The 19,137-nt window shown below is 37.6% G+C and overlaps 1 protein-coding gene and 1 long non-coding RNA gene across 10 annotated transcripts in view; one reads left to right on the top strand and one right to left on the bottom strand.

The window, feature by feature from the left end:
* Positions 1–4,142, bottom strand: part of LOC113638738 — an 8,073-nt gene extending 3,931 nt beyond the window's left edge. For 2 of the 9 annotated variants that reach the window (XR_007144203.1, XM_047819973.1), the window contains exons 1-7: positions 3,805–4,142; positions 3,607–3,690; positions 3,149–3,487; positions 1,796–2,110; positions 847–987; positions 656–687; positions 1–330 (exon numbers count right to left, since the gene is read on the bottom strand). The exon at positions 1–330 is cut by the window's left edge. Coding sequence is in view for 7 of the 9 variants with exons in the window: in XM_047819973.1 (XP_047675929.1) it covers positions 295–330; positions 656–687; positions 847–987; positions 1,796–2,110; positions 3,149–3,487; positions 3,607–3,652 (909 nt within the window). In the remaining 2 variants the exon portion in view is untranslated. Of the gene's footprint in view, positions 577–655; positions 688–846; positions 988–1,795; positions 2,111–3,148; positions 3,488–3,606; positions 3,691–3,804 lie in introns of all 9 variants that reach the window. The other 7 variants (XR_007144204.1, XM_047819971.1, XM_047819970.1 and 4 more) reach the window with 7 other exon arrangements.
* LOC125145779 lies at positions 130–18,193 on the top strand. Its single transcript, XR_007144211.1, has 3 exons — positions 130–195; positions 17,305–17,516; positions 18,041–18,193. It is a non-coding gene; the product is annotated as an uncharacterized LOC125145779 (long non-coding RNA).
* Positions 18,194–19,137: the final 944 nt, after the last annotated feature.

Below are 19,137 nucleotides of genomic sequence, written 5' to 3'. Positions count from 1 at the left end.
TGAACCCAGGTTCCTCCTCAACTATAAAGTTCCTACACATGACTTCAGCCATTGTACATACTGTGTCCACTGCTGCAATGTAAACACAACAAACTGCATCAAAATAAAACAACAAATAAAAATATAAAAGTAAAAATTCCTGTTGTTCTCAGTTCATTATTTAGTGTAACATCACATGACCAAGACCAAGTCAGGGTAGATAGAAGAGTAACTGATGGTCCATGATGTGTGATCTGAGAGTTCTGCAGTAAATCAGAAGATCCTGACATGGTGATGAAGCTCCAGAGATGAACATCAGCTCAGTAGCTCAGGGATGAAGTTTAAGATGATCTGAAATCCATGATGAGATCAGAGCAGACCATCAGAGAGAGGAAAGGAGAGGAGAAGGTGGTGAAAAAAAACAACAACTCTATACCATGTAAAAAATGTTAGAAAGTATAAAGTTAAAAAAAATGCTTCTTCTGGCCAAAGTTTCTAATTTTGTCTAATGTACCTTTAAAATAACAGTAACACAAAGTAGTCAGGGAGGGTTGCCATGTGTCTGTAAACTCCCCACCTGAACTACAACCAAAACCCAATTTTATTCTTCTGTTTAATAAAAAAGTGGTTACAATTTAATTTATCTTTTTTTTTAATTATTCAAATGTTTTCGTACCTGTTCAGTGGAGTTTCTGGCACGTCGGCGACCTGATGATAGGTGATGATTTTCCGTTTCCAGAAACATAAGATAAATATTTAAAAATTATAATATTATACAATAAATTTAGACACATGTTAAACACAATTACCACAAAAATTCTCTCTGATTCTTTCAGACATTAAATCTACAATTTTAACCAGTTTTACCTTCCACCCTGCTGCAGTACACAAACACACCGATGATGATGACGGTTACAATCACAACAGGTAAAATAATCCAGTTGTTCCATCCAGTCTGGTGTGAGTCTGAATCCTCTAATGAAGATCCTCCCTCATGAACACTGTGGTCTAAAACACACATTAAACCACACAGAGATATCAGTACAGTGCTGAGGAAAACGTGTCCTCAAAGAAAATCTATCAAACATCAGACTACATTTACTGATATTGTTCAGTGTTTTTCAGCCATACATGCAGATGATGTCATCACTGATCCTTAAATAATAATCAGTGTTGTGCTGCTATAATAATATGAAGTGTTTTATTAAAGTTTATCCAGGAACAATAAGAGATGTTTTGAACTGGAGCTCACACCAGATTAAGAAAAGCCCTGTACTTTAGACACACCCCCTTGTCATGTCATTAAAATCTAACCAGGTTCTTTTTCCATCCTAATGTACTGCTTTTTCCATGAAACCCTGTTCAGAGAGAAAGGATCACAAACACTGGATCACTTTCATTTATTCTACATTTATAATGTTTTAATCAACTGGAAATGGAAAGTGAAGATATTTTATCAATGTCAGATCAGAGTTATTGGTTAAGAACCATTTCAGTACTTTATCAGATCACAAGGCTCTTAGATGAGGATTGAGTGTTGATTATTGAGAGGAAGTGACTGAGTGTGTGCTGAAACAGTAGTGAAATACAGGACAGGAGGTGTGTGTTCTCCTCACTCAGTCTAACACAGCCATGAAAAGCTTTAGAATGATCTGTGGGAACATTAAACTGTGTAGTTCTCTCTCAACCAGGACTGAAAAACACTGACATCTACAGGAAACATGCTGCTCAAGTCACTCAGTAACTTTCCAGACATTTTAAACTTTGTGTACTGATATGTGTCGTACTCAGTATCGTCTGAGATTAATCCACTTACCAACAACTGACAGTTTAACCTTCTGGACCAAGACAGATTCCTGTGTGTCTGTAATTAACATGTAGCTGCTGTAGATTCCTGTATCATTAACATTGATGTTCTTCATCACCAGGGAACATTTTCCTTTAAGCAGCTCGTCCTCAGGAACGTCCACACGACCCTCATATCCTTCACCCACATATGAATCTTTACCCTTTCGCTCAAACACAGTCTCAGAATCGATAAACCACTTAACATGAGGAGTTTTGATGGACAGATGACTCCAATCACACGGCAGGACAACTGTGGAACCCACTGGAGCTGATATCTGGAGAGCTTCAGAGACACAGAAAAACCTTTTAGGAAATGACCTGATATTAGGAACTTTATATTTTTATTTCTTTTATAGAAACTGATTGTTTTTGTTGTCCTGTGAGCTTCATATCTGATCACTTGTTCTTGTCCACATGAAAGTAAAAGTTTTTTAATTGTTGCTGCAGGATCTCAGTCCTGATGAACATCTCTAATCTCACCCAGATGACCTCTGAAGCTTTTTGACAAACTTCCTTACAAATAAAATATCGTCTGGGCCATCCTTAAAAATAATTTGGTTTGCAGTAACAGTAAAAAAAAAAAAAAAAAAAAAAAAAGGGTCAGTAGGTAGGTCTATTTTTTTTTTCTTTTCAAGTTTCAGTGTAAAAAAAAAAAGTACAATTTTGGTGATTACGAAAGGAATGACTTTAAACAAATTAGCAGATCATGACATCACGGACTGGGTCTTCAATCCGTGCCTTCAGTTTTTCCAGAACTTCGTGCCAAGTTAAAGCGGTGTTGAGCTGTTTTAATGAATTTTTTTAGATGTATTATGGTGCCCAAACCCGTATGACTTTGAACGGTGACCGCAAACATTTTGTTTACTGCAGCCATCATTACCAAGAGCGAACTGTTGACTCTGACAGTGAATGAGAGTTTGAGACGAAGCGAATGCACAGGCAATTAATATATTTACAATACTTACTAAAATATAACTAATATTATTTTATTGCTTTTGCATTAGTTGTTTGAAGAGTAAAAAAAAAGGTTGGTCTCAACACAAATTTACAACCGGCAAGTCGGTCAGACTTAAAGCAAAAAAAAAATAAAAAAATTGAGTCGGTCGGGTTACGGCAAAAAAATAATATTTTAAGGATGGCCCTGTGTCTTATTTATGTCTGTATTTGTGTATTTTTCTAACACATCATCTGTTAACTCTAAATAAAGTATTGATTCCTCTCTATAATAGATGTTGTTATTGTTCCTTATTTCCAGCTCTGTTATCTGAGACACTGTGACTTCTATAATTAGTCAATATTTTGCACTGAACAGTTTACTCACCATAGACTGAGAGTCTAACACTGTTAATTTCTTTCATTTCCCCAGTGTTTTTTTCCACAGGTACCATTGTAAAGGATTTGTAGATTTGGTCATCAGTAAATCTGACGTTCTTCAACACCAGGGAACAGTTTCCTTTACGCAGCTCGTCCACAGGAACATCCACACGTCCTTCATATCCTGAACCTGAATATGTACCATTACTGCTTCTCTCAAACACAATGTCATTATTGAACTGCCACCTAATAACTGATGTATTTTTGAACTCTTCAGTCAGTTTACACGGCAGGATGACTGTGGAACCCACTGGAGCTGATACAGTAACCAGAGATTCTGCACTGTCTGTGGGAGAAACATTACAATCTACAGGATTTGTAACATTTGACAAAACATTGTTGTGATATTTGATTCAATAGAAGGACACTTCTGTCTTGTTGGTGTTGTAGAACCTGGTCACTCACCCACAAAGGCACAGACCCATAAGATGGAAATATAAAGGAGGGACATGATGTCTGGAAGACTCTTGTGGAGTGTTGGCAGATTTTCTGAAACAAACAAACAGAGACACGTTATAAATAAAAGTGACAGAACAGCTGACTGATGTCACACACAGCTCTTAATAAAACTGCTGAGGGAGAAAATTAAAAACTCAGATTTACCTCAGAGACAGAAGAACATTTCCTGTGATTCAGTGTGAATTAGATAAAGTTTATGAGCTGCTTTTGTCCCCGTCATTAACAGTGACATATTACAGCAACACCCGGACTGCAGGAAGCTTTTACTTTCTGTTTCTCATTACGTTTGGTAATTACAGCTAGTCACTAACTACACAATATACACAATGTTATGACTGATTTTCCTCCTCCTAATAATCCCAGTGTCCCGATTCCGTTTGTTGGTGTAAATAATCCACAGTGTTTGGTGTAGATTAGATTATTTCCTGCTTCTGGAAATACTTTACTTTTCTTCTTCTTTTTCCGTGTTCTTCCGTGTTCCTCTTCTTCTGATTTTTATTGGCAGAAGACAAACCAACTTAAAGTGTATTTAGCGCCACCTACTGGACTGGAGTGTGACGCGCATAATGGCTGGGAAGATAGATAGATAGATAGATAGATAGATAGATAGATAGATAGATAGATAGATAGATAGATAGATAGATAGATAGATAGATAGATAGATTCATTCATTCATTCATTCATTCATTCATTTTCTACCGCTTATCCGAACTTCTCGGGTCACGGGGAGCCTGTGCCTATCTCAGGCGTCATCGGGCATCGAGGCAGGATACACCCTGGACGGAGTGCCAACCCATCACAGGGCACACACACACACACACACACACACACACACTCTCTCTCATTCACTCACACTCACACACACTCTCATTCACTCACACACACACACACTACGGACAATTTTCCAGAGATGCCAATCAACCTACCATCCATGTCTTTGGACCGGGGGAGGAAACCGGAGTACCCGGAGGAAACCCCCGAGGCACGGGGAGAACATGCAAACTCCACATACACAAGGCGGGGGCGGGAATCATAGACTGGAATATCCTAGACTGTTTTGATTCATTTCTGAATCAAAACTGATTTAATGCACAATGTCCAAGACACATTCTTGACATTAACACATCTTCTTTTCTGTTGCCAAACTTTCTTCTTTCTAGCCCTACTTTCTATTGAATATGATGAAAGCATCTACCTTTTGTTTCACTATCCCACTCCTTCGGCCATTTCTTTCTCATATTTCTCGTTTCTTTTACAATTAACCATTTTTTTCTGCTTTACTCATTGACACTAATTTAAATTTGTGCATGCTTCAAAGCCTGTTTATCCAGATGGTCTACCCCTTCATTTCCTTCCACACCCATATGTGATGGTATCCACAGGAAATGTACCATATTTCCAGATTGTCTTATTGTAAATAGACTCTGCATCACTTCAATTATCATATTTTGTCTTGCTGTTGATATTTCAATTAATCCGCTGTTTAAAACTGAAAGGGAATCTGTACAAATGACTGTTTTTGTTGGCTGTACTTCCTCTATCCACTGGAGTGCTAGAAATATTGCTGTTATCTCTGCAGTTAAAACAGATACATGATCTGAAATTTATTTGTATATTTTGACTTTGAATTGGGGAATATATACTGCTGATGCTTTTCTTCCAGAATCAGGGTTTTTGGGGCCATCCGTGTATATTTGTAATAAGCTATAATATGACTGTTTGATGTATTGTTGCACTGCTATATTTGTTAACATATTTCTTTATATAACTGAATGTCAACTACTGGCATAGGGAAAAGCCAAGGAGGAATTGTTGAAGTTGCCACAGAAGGAGCAATATTAATGTCACTAATTCTGTGCTTCTTCATTTGCAGTCCATCCAAAGCTTGATAGTCTTTTATATTCATATTCCCAGCAATTCTTCAAAACTTTCTTAACTGGATGACTATCCAAGTGGCCTTTTACATCGATCCAATATCTCATCTTTAATTTGAGCCTTCGGATTTCTTGAGGCATTTCACCCATCTCTACTTGTACTGCTGTTATTGGAGATGTTCTTATTGCTCCACAACATATTCGCATAGCTTGTGATTTGATTGCCTCAATCTTTAACAGGTATGTTTTAGATGCAGAACTATACACCATACTGCCATAGTCAATAGCTGCTCTTATCAGTGCACAATAAATCCTTTTAAGAGACTGATAAGCACCTCATTACATTTATCACTTTTTTACCTTTGTCTACCAATTTCTGAATATGAGCTCTAAAATTCAATTTTGAAGCCATCCAGAATCCCAAAAATCTAATTACTGACACCTGCTCCAATTGCTGATCATACATTTTAATATTCATTATCGGATTGAGTTTTTTTTTTGTAAAACAGATCTCCTGAGTTTTTGCTACAGAGAAACGGAAACTGCATTCATTAGCCCAATTTTCTACTTTTTTAACAGCGTCCTGAATACACTTCTCCACATGACCCACATTGTCACCCCTTTTCCACACCACGCCGTCATCTGCAATCAGAGATCTTCCTATCCTCGTGTCTATCTGATTAAAAATATCATTAATCATTAGTTTAATGAGACTGCTAACACTTCCTTGAGGTGTTCCATTCTCTATTTGATATATCTGAGACAATTCAGACCCCACCCTAACTTGTATAGTTCTTTTAAACAAGAAATTCTTGATCCAATTATATATTCTTAATTTTATTTCCATTTTTATCATTTTATTAATAGTCCCTCCTTCCACATCATGTCGTAAGCTTTTTCAACATCAAAAAATACTCCTACGAACACTTCCTTGTTTACTTGTGCCTTTCTTATTTCAGCTTCCAAACACAGCACAGAGTCCATTGTGTTATGCCCTTTCCGACAACCACTTTGATATGGTGAGAAAATGTTATTCTTCTCAATGATATACAAGAAATCTGCTCATTACCATACGTTCTATTAGTTTGCAAAGGTTTGAAGTTAATGCAATGGGCCTGTAATTATTTGGTTGTGCATGCTCCTTGCCTGGCTTTGCTATTGGTACTAAAACACCATGTTTCCAGTCAGCCGGTAACTTCCCTGACTCCTACAGCTTATTAAAAAGACAAGATTATACTTAATGATGTCTCTGATAGATGTTTTACCATCTCATAGCAAATATCATCTCGTCCTGATGAAGTTTGTTTAACTCCTGCAAGCGCTTTCTTCAGCTCATATAGAGTAAACTCTGAATCTAATGTACATCCAGATTGTCCTTTTTCTTCCAATAGTTGAGGGTACTTATTCAGGATATGTTCCCTATACCTTCTCATTTTATCTGACAGATTTGAACTATTGTGCACTTTAGTAAATGTTTCTGCTAGAACCTCTGCTTTTTCGCTGTCTGATATGACTAGTTTATCTTTATATACTAAAACAGGAATGCTGCTATTTCTTTGTTTTCCTCCCATTTTCCTTATCATACTCCAAACTTCATTAATTTCAATATCTTCCCCAATATTGTTGCAAAATTCCCTCCAATAATTTCTCTAAGATGTCTGTATTACTCTTCTCACTATGGCCTGTGTTTTTTATAATTAATAAATTCATTATAATTAAATGATTTTCTAACTCTCTTAATTAAACGCTTTATTCCTTTTACTAATTGCATCACTACACTCCTCATTCCACCATGGGACGGCTTTCTTCCTGATACCAGCATTCTTCTTACCCATGGGCGTAAATTTCATTTAACAGTAGGGGGGACAATAAATATAAAATTTCTCATGAGCAATTTTTGAAGGGCGGGACACAAATAATAGTTAAATTGTACTTATAAAGATCCCCACAGTGAAAAACTTTGCTTTTATCATTATTATTGTAGTCATTTTATCTAGTCTATGACACTGCAAGGCAAGTTTATTTATACTGTAGCACATTTCATACACAATGGTAATTCAAAGTGCTTTACATAAAGAAAGTAAAACTATCATAAAAATAATCACAACAATAAAAACAAGGAATTAAAAAAGGTTTAAAATTTTATTTAAAATTAATTAAGACACTTAAAAAGAAATTGATTATACAAAAAATACAGTGAGGTCAGTTCGGACGTAGCACAGTGCTCATTAGTAAATGTACAGCTAAACAATATGCTAATTGTGGCCGTTAATGTTAAGTTAACATGATGCCAAGTCGTCCTAAATAAAACACTGCATGGGAAACGGCTTTGGCGTGTTAGTTACAGTGCACTGTGTAACAAGCAAGTAAACTAGCTAATTTTAACTAGATAAGTCATATTTTAATCGCTAATATAGCAGATTCATGGAAAAAACATCGGTAATCAGCATTTTTGCCGCAACTAATTTATGAATGAATCTGCATCAACTACATTAAAGAGAATCGCTTTATTTAAAGTGAGTAAAATCCCCGACTTAATGGAGTTTAACATTAATTGAGCCGCAGCCGCACACCTGACTCGTGTGTGTAGAGTCGGTGAGATGTACTGGGAAAGGAGGCAGTGGGTCAAACCACTGTGAGGAAGGGGGGGAGGGGAGGGCCAAACCACTGTGAGGAAGGGGAGGGGAGGGTCAAACCACTGTGAGGAAGGGGAGGGGAGGGCCAAACCACTGTGAGGAAGGGGAGGGGGGAACTCAACTGTTTCTAAATGCATTTTTTGCGGGTTTTTTCTACTTAGACAATTATTTAGGTATACATACATATATTTTTCATAATAGAGAGTGCGATATTTTTTTTAATAAATTTTTTTGAGGGGGGGGGACAATCCTCGGCTGGGGGGTACATGTCCCCCCGTCCCCCCCGGGATTTACGCCCATGTTCTTACCTATAGCGGTACTTTGAAAAACTTCACATATCTTATGATTAAAATCCTCTACATCGTCCATAGACTTACTGATTTCTGACATTCTGTTATAACACAAATCAAGCATCGCGTTATTTCAGGCAGGCCACGCAGTAAGCTGCATCAGCTGCTAATCAGCTGTCCACAAGGCGCACCAATCCAGCACAACTTCCGTAATTTCCCTCCTTTAAATCCTCGCCTCTGAGCGCTCCTATGCATCGCGCTGCTGCGAACCAACACCCTCCTTCGTCTCCGACTCCTCCAGCCAGAACCTGTCGCCAGCGCTGATTACCTTCTTCACGTAAAAATTCGCACCTAGCGCAATTTCGGTTCTGATTCTGAGCTGCAATGGGGGGTCTATTCATTCCCCAGCGCTGCCTCCCCGCCCCGGCCATGCATGCGCACGGACAGGTTGCTACTGTTGATAGGGAAATGATCACTAACTGTACTTTGATTTAATACTTTCCAATCACATTTTCCAGCTAAACATTCAGAGACTAGGGTCAAGTCTATTATTGAATATTTTCCTTGAGACAAATCAACTCTTGTATAGCTTCCCTAATTGATACACACTAATCCTCCCCAATCTAGCATGTCTTCTACAATCAATCCATTAATTCAATTCAATTCAAGTTTATTTGTATAGCGATTTTTACAATTGACATTGTCTCAAAGCAGCTTTATAGAACATAAATATAGAACAAAATGTTATTATAAGAATAATATAAAGATTAATAGAATACAAAATTCAAGATTCATTTAGTTCACAATATGTAGGTACTGTATATACCCAATGAGCAAGTCTGAGGTGACTCAGGCAGCAGTGGCAAGGAAAAACTCCCTTAGATGTTAAGGAAGAAACCTTGAGAGGAACCAGGCTCAAGGGGAACCCATCCTCATATGGGTGACACTGGAGGGTGTGATTATAAATATACAGTCTAACAAATGTTGTATAGATGCAAAAGAACACATGAAGTTCACATCTTTTTAGTATAGCAGACTATAAGTGTAGCTGGTAGATCTCTGGATGCCTCAGGATTCGCTGGGTCGGCCTCATCTCAATGGTCCAAAATCTTCATCGCACGGAAGACAATCAGGTGTAGCGTCTTGTACCAGTCATTTTAGATTTCATGTCCCAGGCACCCTAAATTTCAACATCTACTCCTCAATTAACTGATGAGCAACCCAGTTTTACACACACACCTGGCTCCAGAATGTCTGGAGTCTCCACAAAGACCAGATAACCCCATGCGGCTCATTGGGGGCAGCAAACAGAATACACACACACACACACACACACACACACACACACACACACACACACACACACACACACACACACACAACACAATGAGACATTCCTTTTACTAATAAAACCCAAGATAAGGTACTCTAAGGTTCTCATTCTTATAACCCTTTTTGTAATGTGTTTCTTCTTTTAAGGCTTGCCTGACTTAAAATTATTTGCTCCTTAATTTCCTGACAAGGGTGTATTTTATTCATGTGTCAGAAAACAACATTGTATTTTAAAATCCATTATACTCTATCATCATATCTTACTGATCATGGCATGTTAATGTATACCTGTTCTAATGCCGTATGACCCTTTAAGGTCTGATGTCAGAATGTATACGAAGCTATCGTTTTCTTTTTACTTCCCTAATGAAAGTGCATCTTGTTTATGTTTCATTTTTGTTTCTTTGCCTTGATTAATGATCTATGTATGTAATGTACCGCTGCCTTCATACCGTCATTACCCTTCATGTTTAGTATCCAAATGACCACAAAATTATCGGTTACTCATTTTTCAAGCACTGGTGTATTTTATTTGAGCACGAAAGGCGCCATACCATCTTAATACACCCTGGATCAAACTTTAAAGTCATCTAAAAGTTTGATAGCTAAACCACGCCCACAGACACCTGAAACAAAGGGAGTTTTTCCCTTCAAAATCCTGACCGAAGTATTGGTCATCTTCCCAAAGATGGGTGGAGTTCGCGACCTTTAAATTGTCAGAAACACCACTAATCCATGGTCAGACTTTCGGAACAGCTTCAAGACGACTCCATCTTCCTTCAAAGAAGTTCCAGCAAGCTTCACTTCCAAGAACGTTCTGATCTTCAGGAGAACTTGGAAGAACGTCTGACCCCGCCCTAACTGACTTTTCAGAGATTTCTCTGTTGCATCCGGACTCTTGTTCAGTAAGCCAATGCAAGTAACCGTTTCCTTTACCAACCAATTTAGATGCGTAATTTTAAGTAGGAATCTTTCATTGAATCTTAAGGTGAATTTAAGTTTCTGTGACGATTTCCCAGTTAGGGTGTTTTCTAATTTTGAGTCTAAGCTTGCCATCCCTTTCCTTCCTTTCTCTAATTTCTTCTTTCCAGTCTCTTCCTCCCTTTCCCCAATTTTAATTTCTTTTGTTTTATTTTATTTTCATTTTCGTTTTCCCTATTTCTTTTGTTTGTTTGTGTACTTAGTTTAATGTTGTGTTTGTCTCATTCATTAAATGTCATAATTTTGAGCCACAGGTGATTTGTCTCTGAGTATCGCTCACAAATTATGGTACCTGCAACATCGGGTCTGAACTACATGCTCTATTGAGTTAATTTAATTTAAATTATGGTATACAGTAAAAGGAAAGCGAATCTTTCTTGGCCGGGAAGATACCGCCTTCATTGAATTAATAAAGGCACACGGCCTGTTCGCCGGACGAACAGACCAAATAAGCGTAACCTTAATTCCAGTACCGTTAATTTCAACTTAGGTTAAGATATTTAGAAGTCACTATAACACGTTATAGTTACTTGTAAATATTTACCTTGCTTTGCGAGCCAAAATCGCTACAAAGGGCTGGTATAATTTCTGGATTCCTCAGGATGGGTAGAAGAGAGAAGCACTGGGGAGGGATTAACATATCTGCTGTTCATAAAATTTGCAATTCTGTTATAATAGTGCACAGTATTATGGGATGTATTATGTGTAAGCCTGACTAAAGAGATGAGTTTTTAATCTACATTTAAACAGGGAAAGTGTGTCTGAGCCCCGAACACTATCAGGAAGACTATTCCAAAGTTTGGGAGCTAAATAAGAAAACGCTCTACCACCTTTAGTAGACTTAGATATTCTGGGAACTACCAGAAGTCCTGAGTTTTGTGATCTCAGAGAGCATGAAGGATTGTATCGTGTTAGAAGACTAGTTAGATACATGGGAGCTAAACCATTAAGAGCCTTGTACGTAAGTAGCAGCAGTTTGTAATCAATTCTAAACTTAAAAGTTAGCCAGTGTAGAGATGATAAAATTGGGGTTATATGGTCATACTTTCTTGTCCTAGTGAGATATTGTGGTGACATGGTGTGTACCACACTCAACATGGACCAGAGGAAGCAAAGGAAAGAGTTGTCTCAGGAGATTAGAAAAAAAATATATATAGACAAGCATGATAAAAGGTAAAGGCTATAAAACCATCCCCACATGACTACAGTTACACATATTCAGAAATTTAAGATCCATGGGACTGTAGCCAACCTCCCTGGATGTGGCCACAGGAGGAAAATTGATGACAAGTCAAAGAGACGAATAATCCGAACGGTAACAAAAGAGCCCAGAAAGAGATCCAAGGTGAACTTCATGCTCAAGGAACATCAGTGTCAGACTGCACCATCTGTCATTGAGCCAAAGTGGACTACATGGGAGATGACCAAGGAGGACACATCATAAAGCTAGACTGGAATATGCCAAACTACATGTTGACAAGCCACAAAGCTTGTGAATAATGCGCAACTGTAATCACAGGAACATCTAGCTGCTTGGAGATGGTCTTTTAGCCTTTACCTTTATCATGCTTGTCTATACTTTTCTTTCTAATCTCCTGAGACAACTCTTTCCTTCGCTTCCTCTAGTCCATGTTGAGTGTGGTACACACCATGCCCACTGACTGATTACAAGATTGTAGACACCTGTAATGCTAATTAGTGGACACACCTTGAATTAACACATCCCTTCGGTCACATTATTTTATAAGGTAAGTAGTGATTGTTCATTTGAAGTTTACTCAGGTGGAAGAATGTAAGTAATACATTTACACCTACTAGCACTATGCATTATATTGTGAAAAAGTAGATTAGCTTCATATCAAAACCTTAAATTTTCTCTGGACTTAATGATAAATACATGTCTGCTGGACTGCTGGAACGAACCAAAAAAAAAAACTAGAAAATTCATTCATGATGATTTATGGTGATATTATTTCTTTGTCTACATTGACGCTGATGCATTAAAGAGGATGGGGACCTCTGTACCAAGATGTCTATAGCACTATTCGGACGGGACTAGTTTTACGTGGGGACGTGGAGTAATGCAATTTTACCTCAGGACGTCTGTAATATTAATTGGCTAATTCGCACGGGACAAGACATCTTAGTAAAACTAGCAGAAGTGGGAGGGGTAACTCACTTTACGCACAACAGTAACCTCCTTGTCGTCATGTGCGTATGACGTTGCTTCCTGTTTCAAGCGCCTCCATGCTTGCAAAACGCGCCAAAAACTACTTTTAAATAGGAAATGACGGAATTTTACCGTACATATTTACAGCGGGTCTTTTCGGACGGGATCAGTATTACCTGAGGTAATTTTTCCGGACCTTTTTACAGAAGGTAAAAGTCCCCGTAATCTTTACTGACATTGTCCGTAATGATTACCAAGATGGCACATTCGGAAATAGCTCTGATAATAATTACTTTACTCCCACGTCCTCACGTAAAACTAGTCCAGTCCGAATAGTGCTTATGCCATTTCTCCACCAACACCTTCCATGTATATTGGCGTTTTGCAGACCATCTTAGAGGGTCCATTGTCACCACCTACTGGATTGACGTGTAGACTGCAACGTAATGGTGAAGTTAGGTGGAGGAAGGAGATTTTATATAGAGCTGAAGTTTGCAGACGACACCACACCGATCGGCCTCATCCAGGACGGTGACGAGTCTGCTTACAGACTGGAGGTTGAGCGGCTGGCTGTCTGGTGCAGCCTTAACAAGCTGGAGCTGAACATGCTCAAGACAGTGGAGTTGATAGTGGACTTCAGGAGAAACCCCCCTGCTCTTCCCACACTAACCATCATGGACAGCATTGTCACAGCAGTGGAGTCATTCAGATTCCTGGGAACCACAATCTCTCAGGACCTGAAGTGGGACATTCACATTGACTCCATTGTGAAAAAGGCTCCGCAGAGGTTGTACTTCCTTCGTCAGCTGAAGAAGTTCAACCTGCCACAGGATTTTGCTTTACATTGCCATCATCGAATCTATTCTCTGCACCTCGATAACTGTTTGGTTCAGCGCAGCCACCAAATTCGACCTCAGAAGACTACAGAGGGTAGTCCGGACTGCTGAGCGAATCATTGGCACAACGCTCTCCACTCTTCAAGACCTGTACTCCTCCAGAGTGAGCAAAAGAGCAAAGAAAATCACCCTGGACCCCTCACATCCAGCACACTCCCTCTTTGAACTGTTGCCATTGGGTCGGCGCTACAGAGCCCTGAGATCCAGAACGACCAAACATAGGAACAGTTTCTTCCCTCAAGCAATCCACCTGATGAACAATTAACACCATGGAACACACAACACATAATATTTGCACTATGTATACCTCAATTTGCACATTTCATACTTGCACTCTGTACATACATGCATACATATTGTCTGAATGGTTATGTTTACTTCAACTGCACATTTCACAATTGCACATACAAATTGTATATATTGTATACTTATTTGCATATGTATATTTCATGTTTATTTTAATTGCACATTTCACACCTGTATATGTGTACATACAATTTAATCTATACCACATATGTCATTCTGTTACACTGTTGAGATTGTCACTATAACAAATTCCTCGCATGTGAAAACATGCCTGGCAATAAAGCTGATTCTGATATAAAAATAGTGTGTGTGTGGCAGGATAGTTATTGCTGTGACGTCAAATAAAATAACGTATCGGAGAGCACCGGTGCATGTAAAGGAGGGTGTCACGTTCATGGTGATTGAAGTGCGTCATTTTGAGGTGCTTTTCCGTTTCCGTGTGTCAACAGAGGCGCTGGGTGTTACTGGTGCGGCTAGCGGCGTGGAGGTTTTGATTTGTTTCCAGTCACTTGGTTATCTGGGAGGTAAGAGGCTGTTAGCAGCACGGCTATGCGGTTTAGTCGTGGTCATACAATAGGCTAATGCCACGTATGTTTTTTGCAACGGAACTAGAAAAGGGTCTAAATAAACTCTTTTGCGACAGACTGTCTACCTTCAGGTATGTGAGTTTGTTATCCATCTTACATGGGATGCTAGTGTAAATGTCAGGTGGTGTAGTGTTTTTGGTTTTTGTATTCCCCCCTGTCAGCATTCTTTCGTACCCGATGTCCATCCCTCTCCGGGTTATTACCGAACCAATACTGCATTTGTGATTTGGTGTGGCGGACGGCTGTGTTCTCCGGTATGCAATAGCATTTTATCTTTTAAATTGCATATATCCACTGTGCGTGACATTCTGTTAGGTTCCGGGGGATTTCTGCTGCATGTGCAGTTGAGGCTGCACACTGTTCCCGGGACAACGCTGCTGTTTTGTTCCGTCTTAAATTTGTGTTTCAAGTTAAATTGCTTTGCTCTTTTGATTTGTTGTAATTGTTTATTTTTTTGTTTTCTTATTTGTTTCTTGGTTGTCATATCAATAGTTACCCTTTCTCTGACACGTTATTGTGCCTTAAGGCCTACCTCGAGGTAGGAAGCTTTCTGCTCAAGTCAGTGGTAACTAGTTAATCTTCTTTTTTACTTTATTTATTGGTTCTGTCTTGACATTTAATTTATATGTTCTTAGATTGATTTTCCTTTTTTTCCGAGCTTTGTAAACTTTCATTCTTTTTGTTTGTTCGGTTTTTCTTAGTTCGAGCATTGCTAGTTTAGCATATATTGTGTGTTTTTTTTTTTGTTTGTTTGTTTGTTTTGTTTTGTGTATTCTCTACAGGAGCTGTAGGCCAAGAGGCCTGACTTTCCTTCACTTTTTTTAAGTGTGTCTGTGCACCGTGTGCTGTGACCACAGACAGAAATTCACTGGGCACTCATTGAGTGTGTTGTGATTGTGCACATGCGTGGTGTGGATATTTAAAATTACTTTTGTTTCAGCCTGTCTTGTGCCGATCAGCTGTAGCCCTGCACGAGTTTTATGTTTTTTGTTTATTTTATTAAATTTATTTTCTGTTGTATTAATAAATGAGATTTTATTTTTGTACCCACGTCTCCTGCTCCTTCATACATTGGTAGAACGAACTTGTGATCCTTGCAGTGTTGTGAGGTGATCTATATTTCCCTGGGTGAAAGTCCCAGGGTGGTGTAGTCTGTTAACTTATAAATTTAGGGTTTGCACATTTTTTTCTTTCCATTTACCATTCCGTCACACACACACACACACACACACACAGAGACATATATAAGAGAGAGAGAGAGAAATGTAGGGGCAATCCTAAATCCTGTCATTCAATCTTATTTCTTACGGATAATTTTGTAGTTTGTGAAATTCTTGATTGCTTTGTTCTCTAGCAAAACCTGGAGGGACAGATTGTTTACTCCCAGTGTCTTTAGAGTCTGTATTAGATTAAATCTTTCTCTTTGATACAGTATGCAATACATTTAATGAGCACATGATTTTTTGTCTCTTCTCGCCCACATTTAACCCATTTCCCAGTTTGGTGCTTTTAGTATTCTGTGGTTTCCTGTCTCTTTTGAATGTGGTGTAAGTGCCTTCCTTTTATTCCAGTGTCCCACTCCTTCTGCCACATCTTTCTTATTTACAGGTATTTTGCCCTCTTACTTCATATTTACTTAATGATGATAAATGTACATGAGTTTGAGTGTTTCACATCCTCCTTGGCCAGAGTGTCTACCACCTCATTTCCTTTCACCCCTATATGTGATGGGACCCAGAGAAAGTTCACTCTAAGTCTGTACTAGTTCTAAATATACTCTGTATTGCTTCATCAACAAAGTCTTGTCTTGCTGTAGATGTTCCATTGGACAGGCTGCTTAACACTGACAGTACATCTGTACAGATTACTGACCTAGTAGGCTGTACATCCTCTATCCACTGAAGTGCTATAGCACTATAGCTGATATCTCAGATGAAAAAACACATGTTATCTGAAGTTCTTTTTGACATGACTTTAGCTTGCGGGATATAGACTGATGCTGCTGTACGTCAGATCCATCTGTATATACGTATTAGGACTGCTTTGTAATATGTGGTCAATGTATTGTTGCACAGATGCACTGCTTAACATGTTCTGTTTTTCATTATGTAGCTGAGTGTCTACTAGAGACATAGAGCAGAGTCAGAAAGGTATTGCTGCATAAGCCCATAGTCTTTTTTTTTTAAAACATTTCTAACCCTGCTAATTTTATTTATTAAGTCCAAACCAATTTCCAATTAATATTCTCAGATATTATTCCAGTATTGTTTGCTTTGCAATACAGCAGGACAATGAAGTAGTATTACACTTACTGTCTTTAAAATTGATAGGACCATGATTCAACAGTAATATAATGTTTTATGGTATTGACAAAGACAGATCTTTGATTAAACAAATTACCATCTATGGCATTTAAAACTTTTTTTTTTTCATTACAACTTACATGATACTCTTGGTATAACAATTTTATTTCTTAATTTAACCCAAAAATGTTTCATTGGAAGAATTTTGTGAATATTTCTGACATAGATTTCAGTGAAACACTGTGTTTCTGACACCTTTCCAAGTCAAGTTAGATAGAATAGTAACTGATGGTCCATGATGTGTGATCTGAGAGTTCTGCAGTAAATCAGAAGATCCTGACATGGTGATGAAGCTCCAGAGATGAACATCAGCTCAGTGGCTCAGGGATGAAGTTTAAGATGATCTGAAATCCATCATGAGATCAGAGCACACCATCTGAGAGAGGAGAGGAGAGGAGAGGAGAGGAGAGGAGAGGAGAATGTGAGTGTCATCAGCATATGGTTGTGGTTTGTAAACACATGTGAACACATAATGTTAGTGACAAAAACAACCTTATACCATCTTATTAATGCCAAAGATCAAATCTAAACAAAAACTCATAACCTTTTAATGCTTTAATTTCTAGTATAAGTCTTTAGTTTTTATAGAAGTCTAATTTGTGTCTACTGTGTAAATTGTTTAAATCCATTTAAAACTTTTTTTCATATATAAAGAGATGGATAAATGTTTGTTAAATGTTCATAAGAGAGAATAAATAAATAAATGATTGGTGACACCTTGTGGCGTTCAGTGTCTCTGTGGTTGTGAGGCGACTGTTGCGTATGTCACACTGTCCAAATCTGATGTGTTTTTCTTAGAAGATTTTCTGGTCTTCCTTTTGTACTGAACACTGGCATAATGAAGGTTTTTGTCCTGTGGAGAGATTCAGATGAACCAGCACTTAACAGTTTTTATTACACCTCCTCCCAAACCCTCCCCCAACTACTTTTTTTGTCTCGTTTCAGTCATTTACAGAAATTCCACAGAGCCCCTTCCATCCATCTCCTCATGTTGCCAACTCCATGTGGTGTTTGAGGACAACAACCTCATCATTACAACATTTATCAACATATATATATATATATATACATATATATATATTTATTATTATTTATTATTATTATTATTATTATTATTATTATTATTATTATTATTATTATTATATAGATAATCACATTTAATCACATCACACCCCCAGTGTCAGCAAGGATGCGGTAAGGTTCCCCTTTGAGTCTGGTTCCTCTCAAGGTTTCTTCCTTTACTATCTAATCTACAGGGAGTTTTTACTCCCCAGTCACCGGAGTCACCTCAGACTGGTTCATTGGGGATAAATACATACACACTTAAATATATATATTAAATATATCTAATATTAAATTTTGTATTAATTTTTATTAATTGTTATATTTTTCTTTGTTTGTTCTATAAAGCTGTTTTGAGACAATGTCAATTGTTTAAAGCTCTATACAAATAAACTTGAATTTAATTGAATTGAACATTAAGGTAATTCTTTGTGATCAAAAAACAATCCATGAAAAAATGAATGTTTCTTCTTTACCACAGTTTCAGTATTGAATCTACTGTGAATAACACAGGATTTTATTCATTTGATTATTTTTGTATTTTTAATAGTAAGCTTAACCACAACACTGATCTCAATATAACTAAAGTAGATTTGTGAAGAACCTCAAAGGTTTTATAACATACATCAGTCTGCAGTTAGTTATGTTATATAACTGTAAAGGTTTTATGTGTTTGTAACATTGTATGTTTTATTCTGTCTTTAATATTAAATTCCTTTGTGTGTTTTTTTTATTTATAAATTATACTATAGTTTTTATCTAATTACACTGTCATTTAATGTGAATATGCATTTTATTTACTGCCATATTTCTACAAATAAACAAATTTGTCTACATTATTTTGTCCTTTTCTTCATATCTGAAATAATTCTAATCACTTACCTAGAAATTAATTCAATACTAAAAATGTTATTTTGATAAATGCAGTATTTTTTTTTCTTTAAAAAATATATTTTTTCCTTCCTCATTATTTAACATAA

The sequence above is a fragment of the Tachysurus fulvidraco genome, chromosome 10, assembly GCF_022655615.1.
Source record: "Tachysurus fulvidraco isolate hzauxx_2018 chromosome 10, HZAU_PFXX_2.0, whole genome shotgun sequence".
NCBI lineage: Eukaryota > Metazoa > Chordata > Actinopteri > Siluriformes > Bagridae > Tachysurus > Tachysurus fulvidraco.
This window is presented reverse-complemented; position numbering and strand designations above follow the sequence as displayed.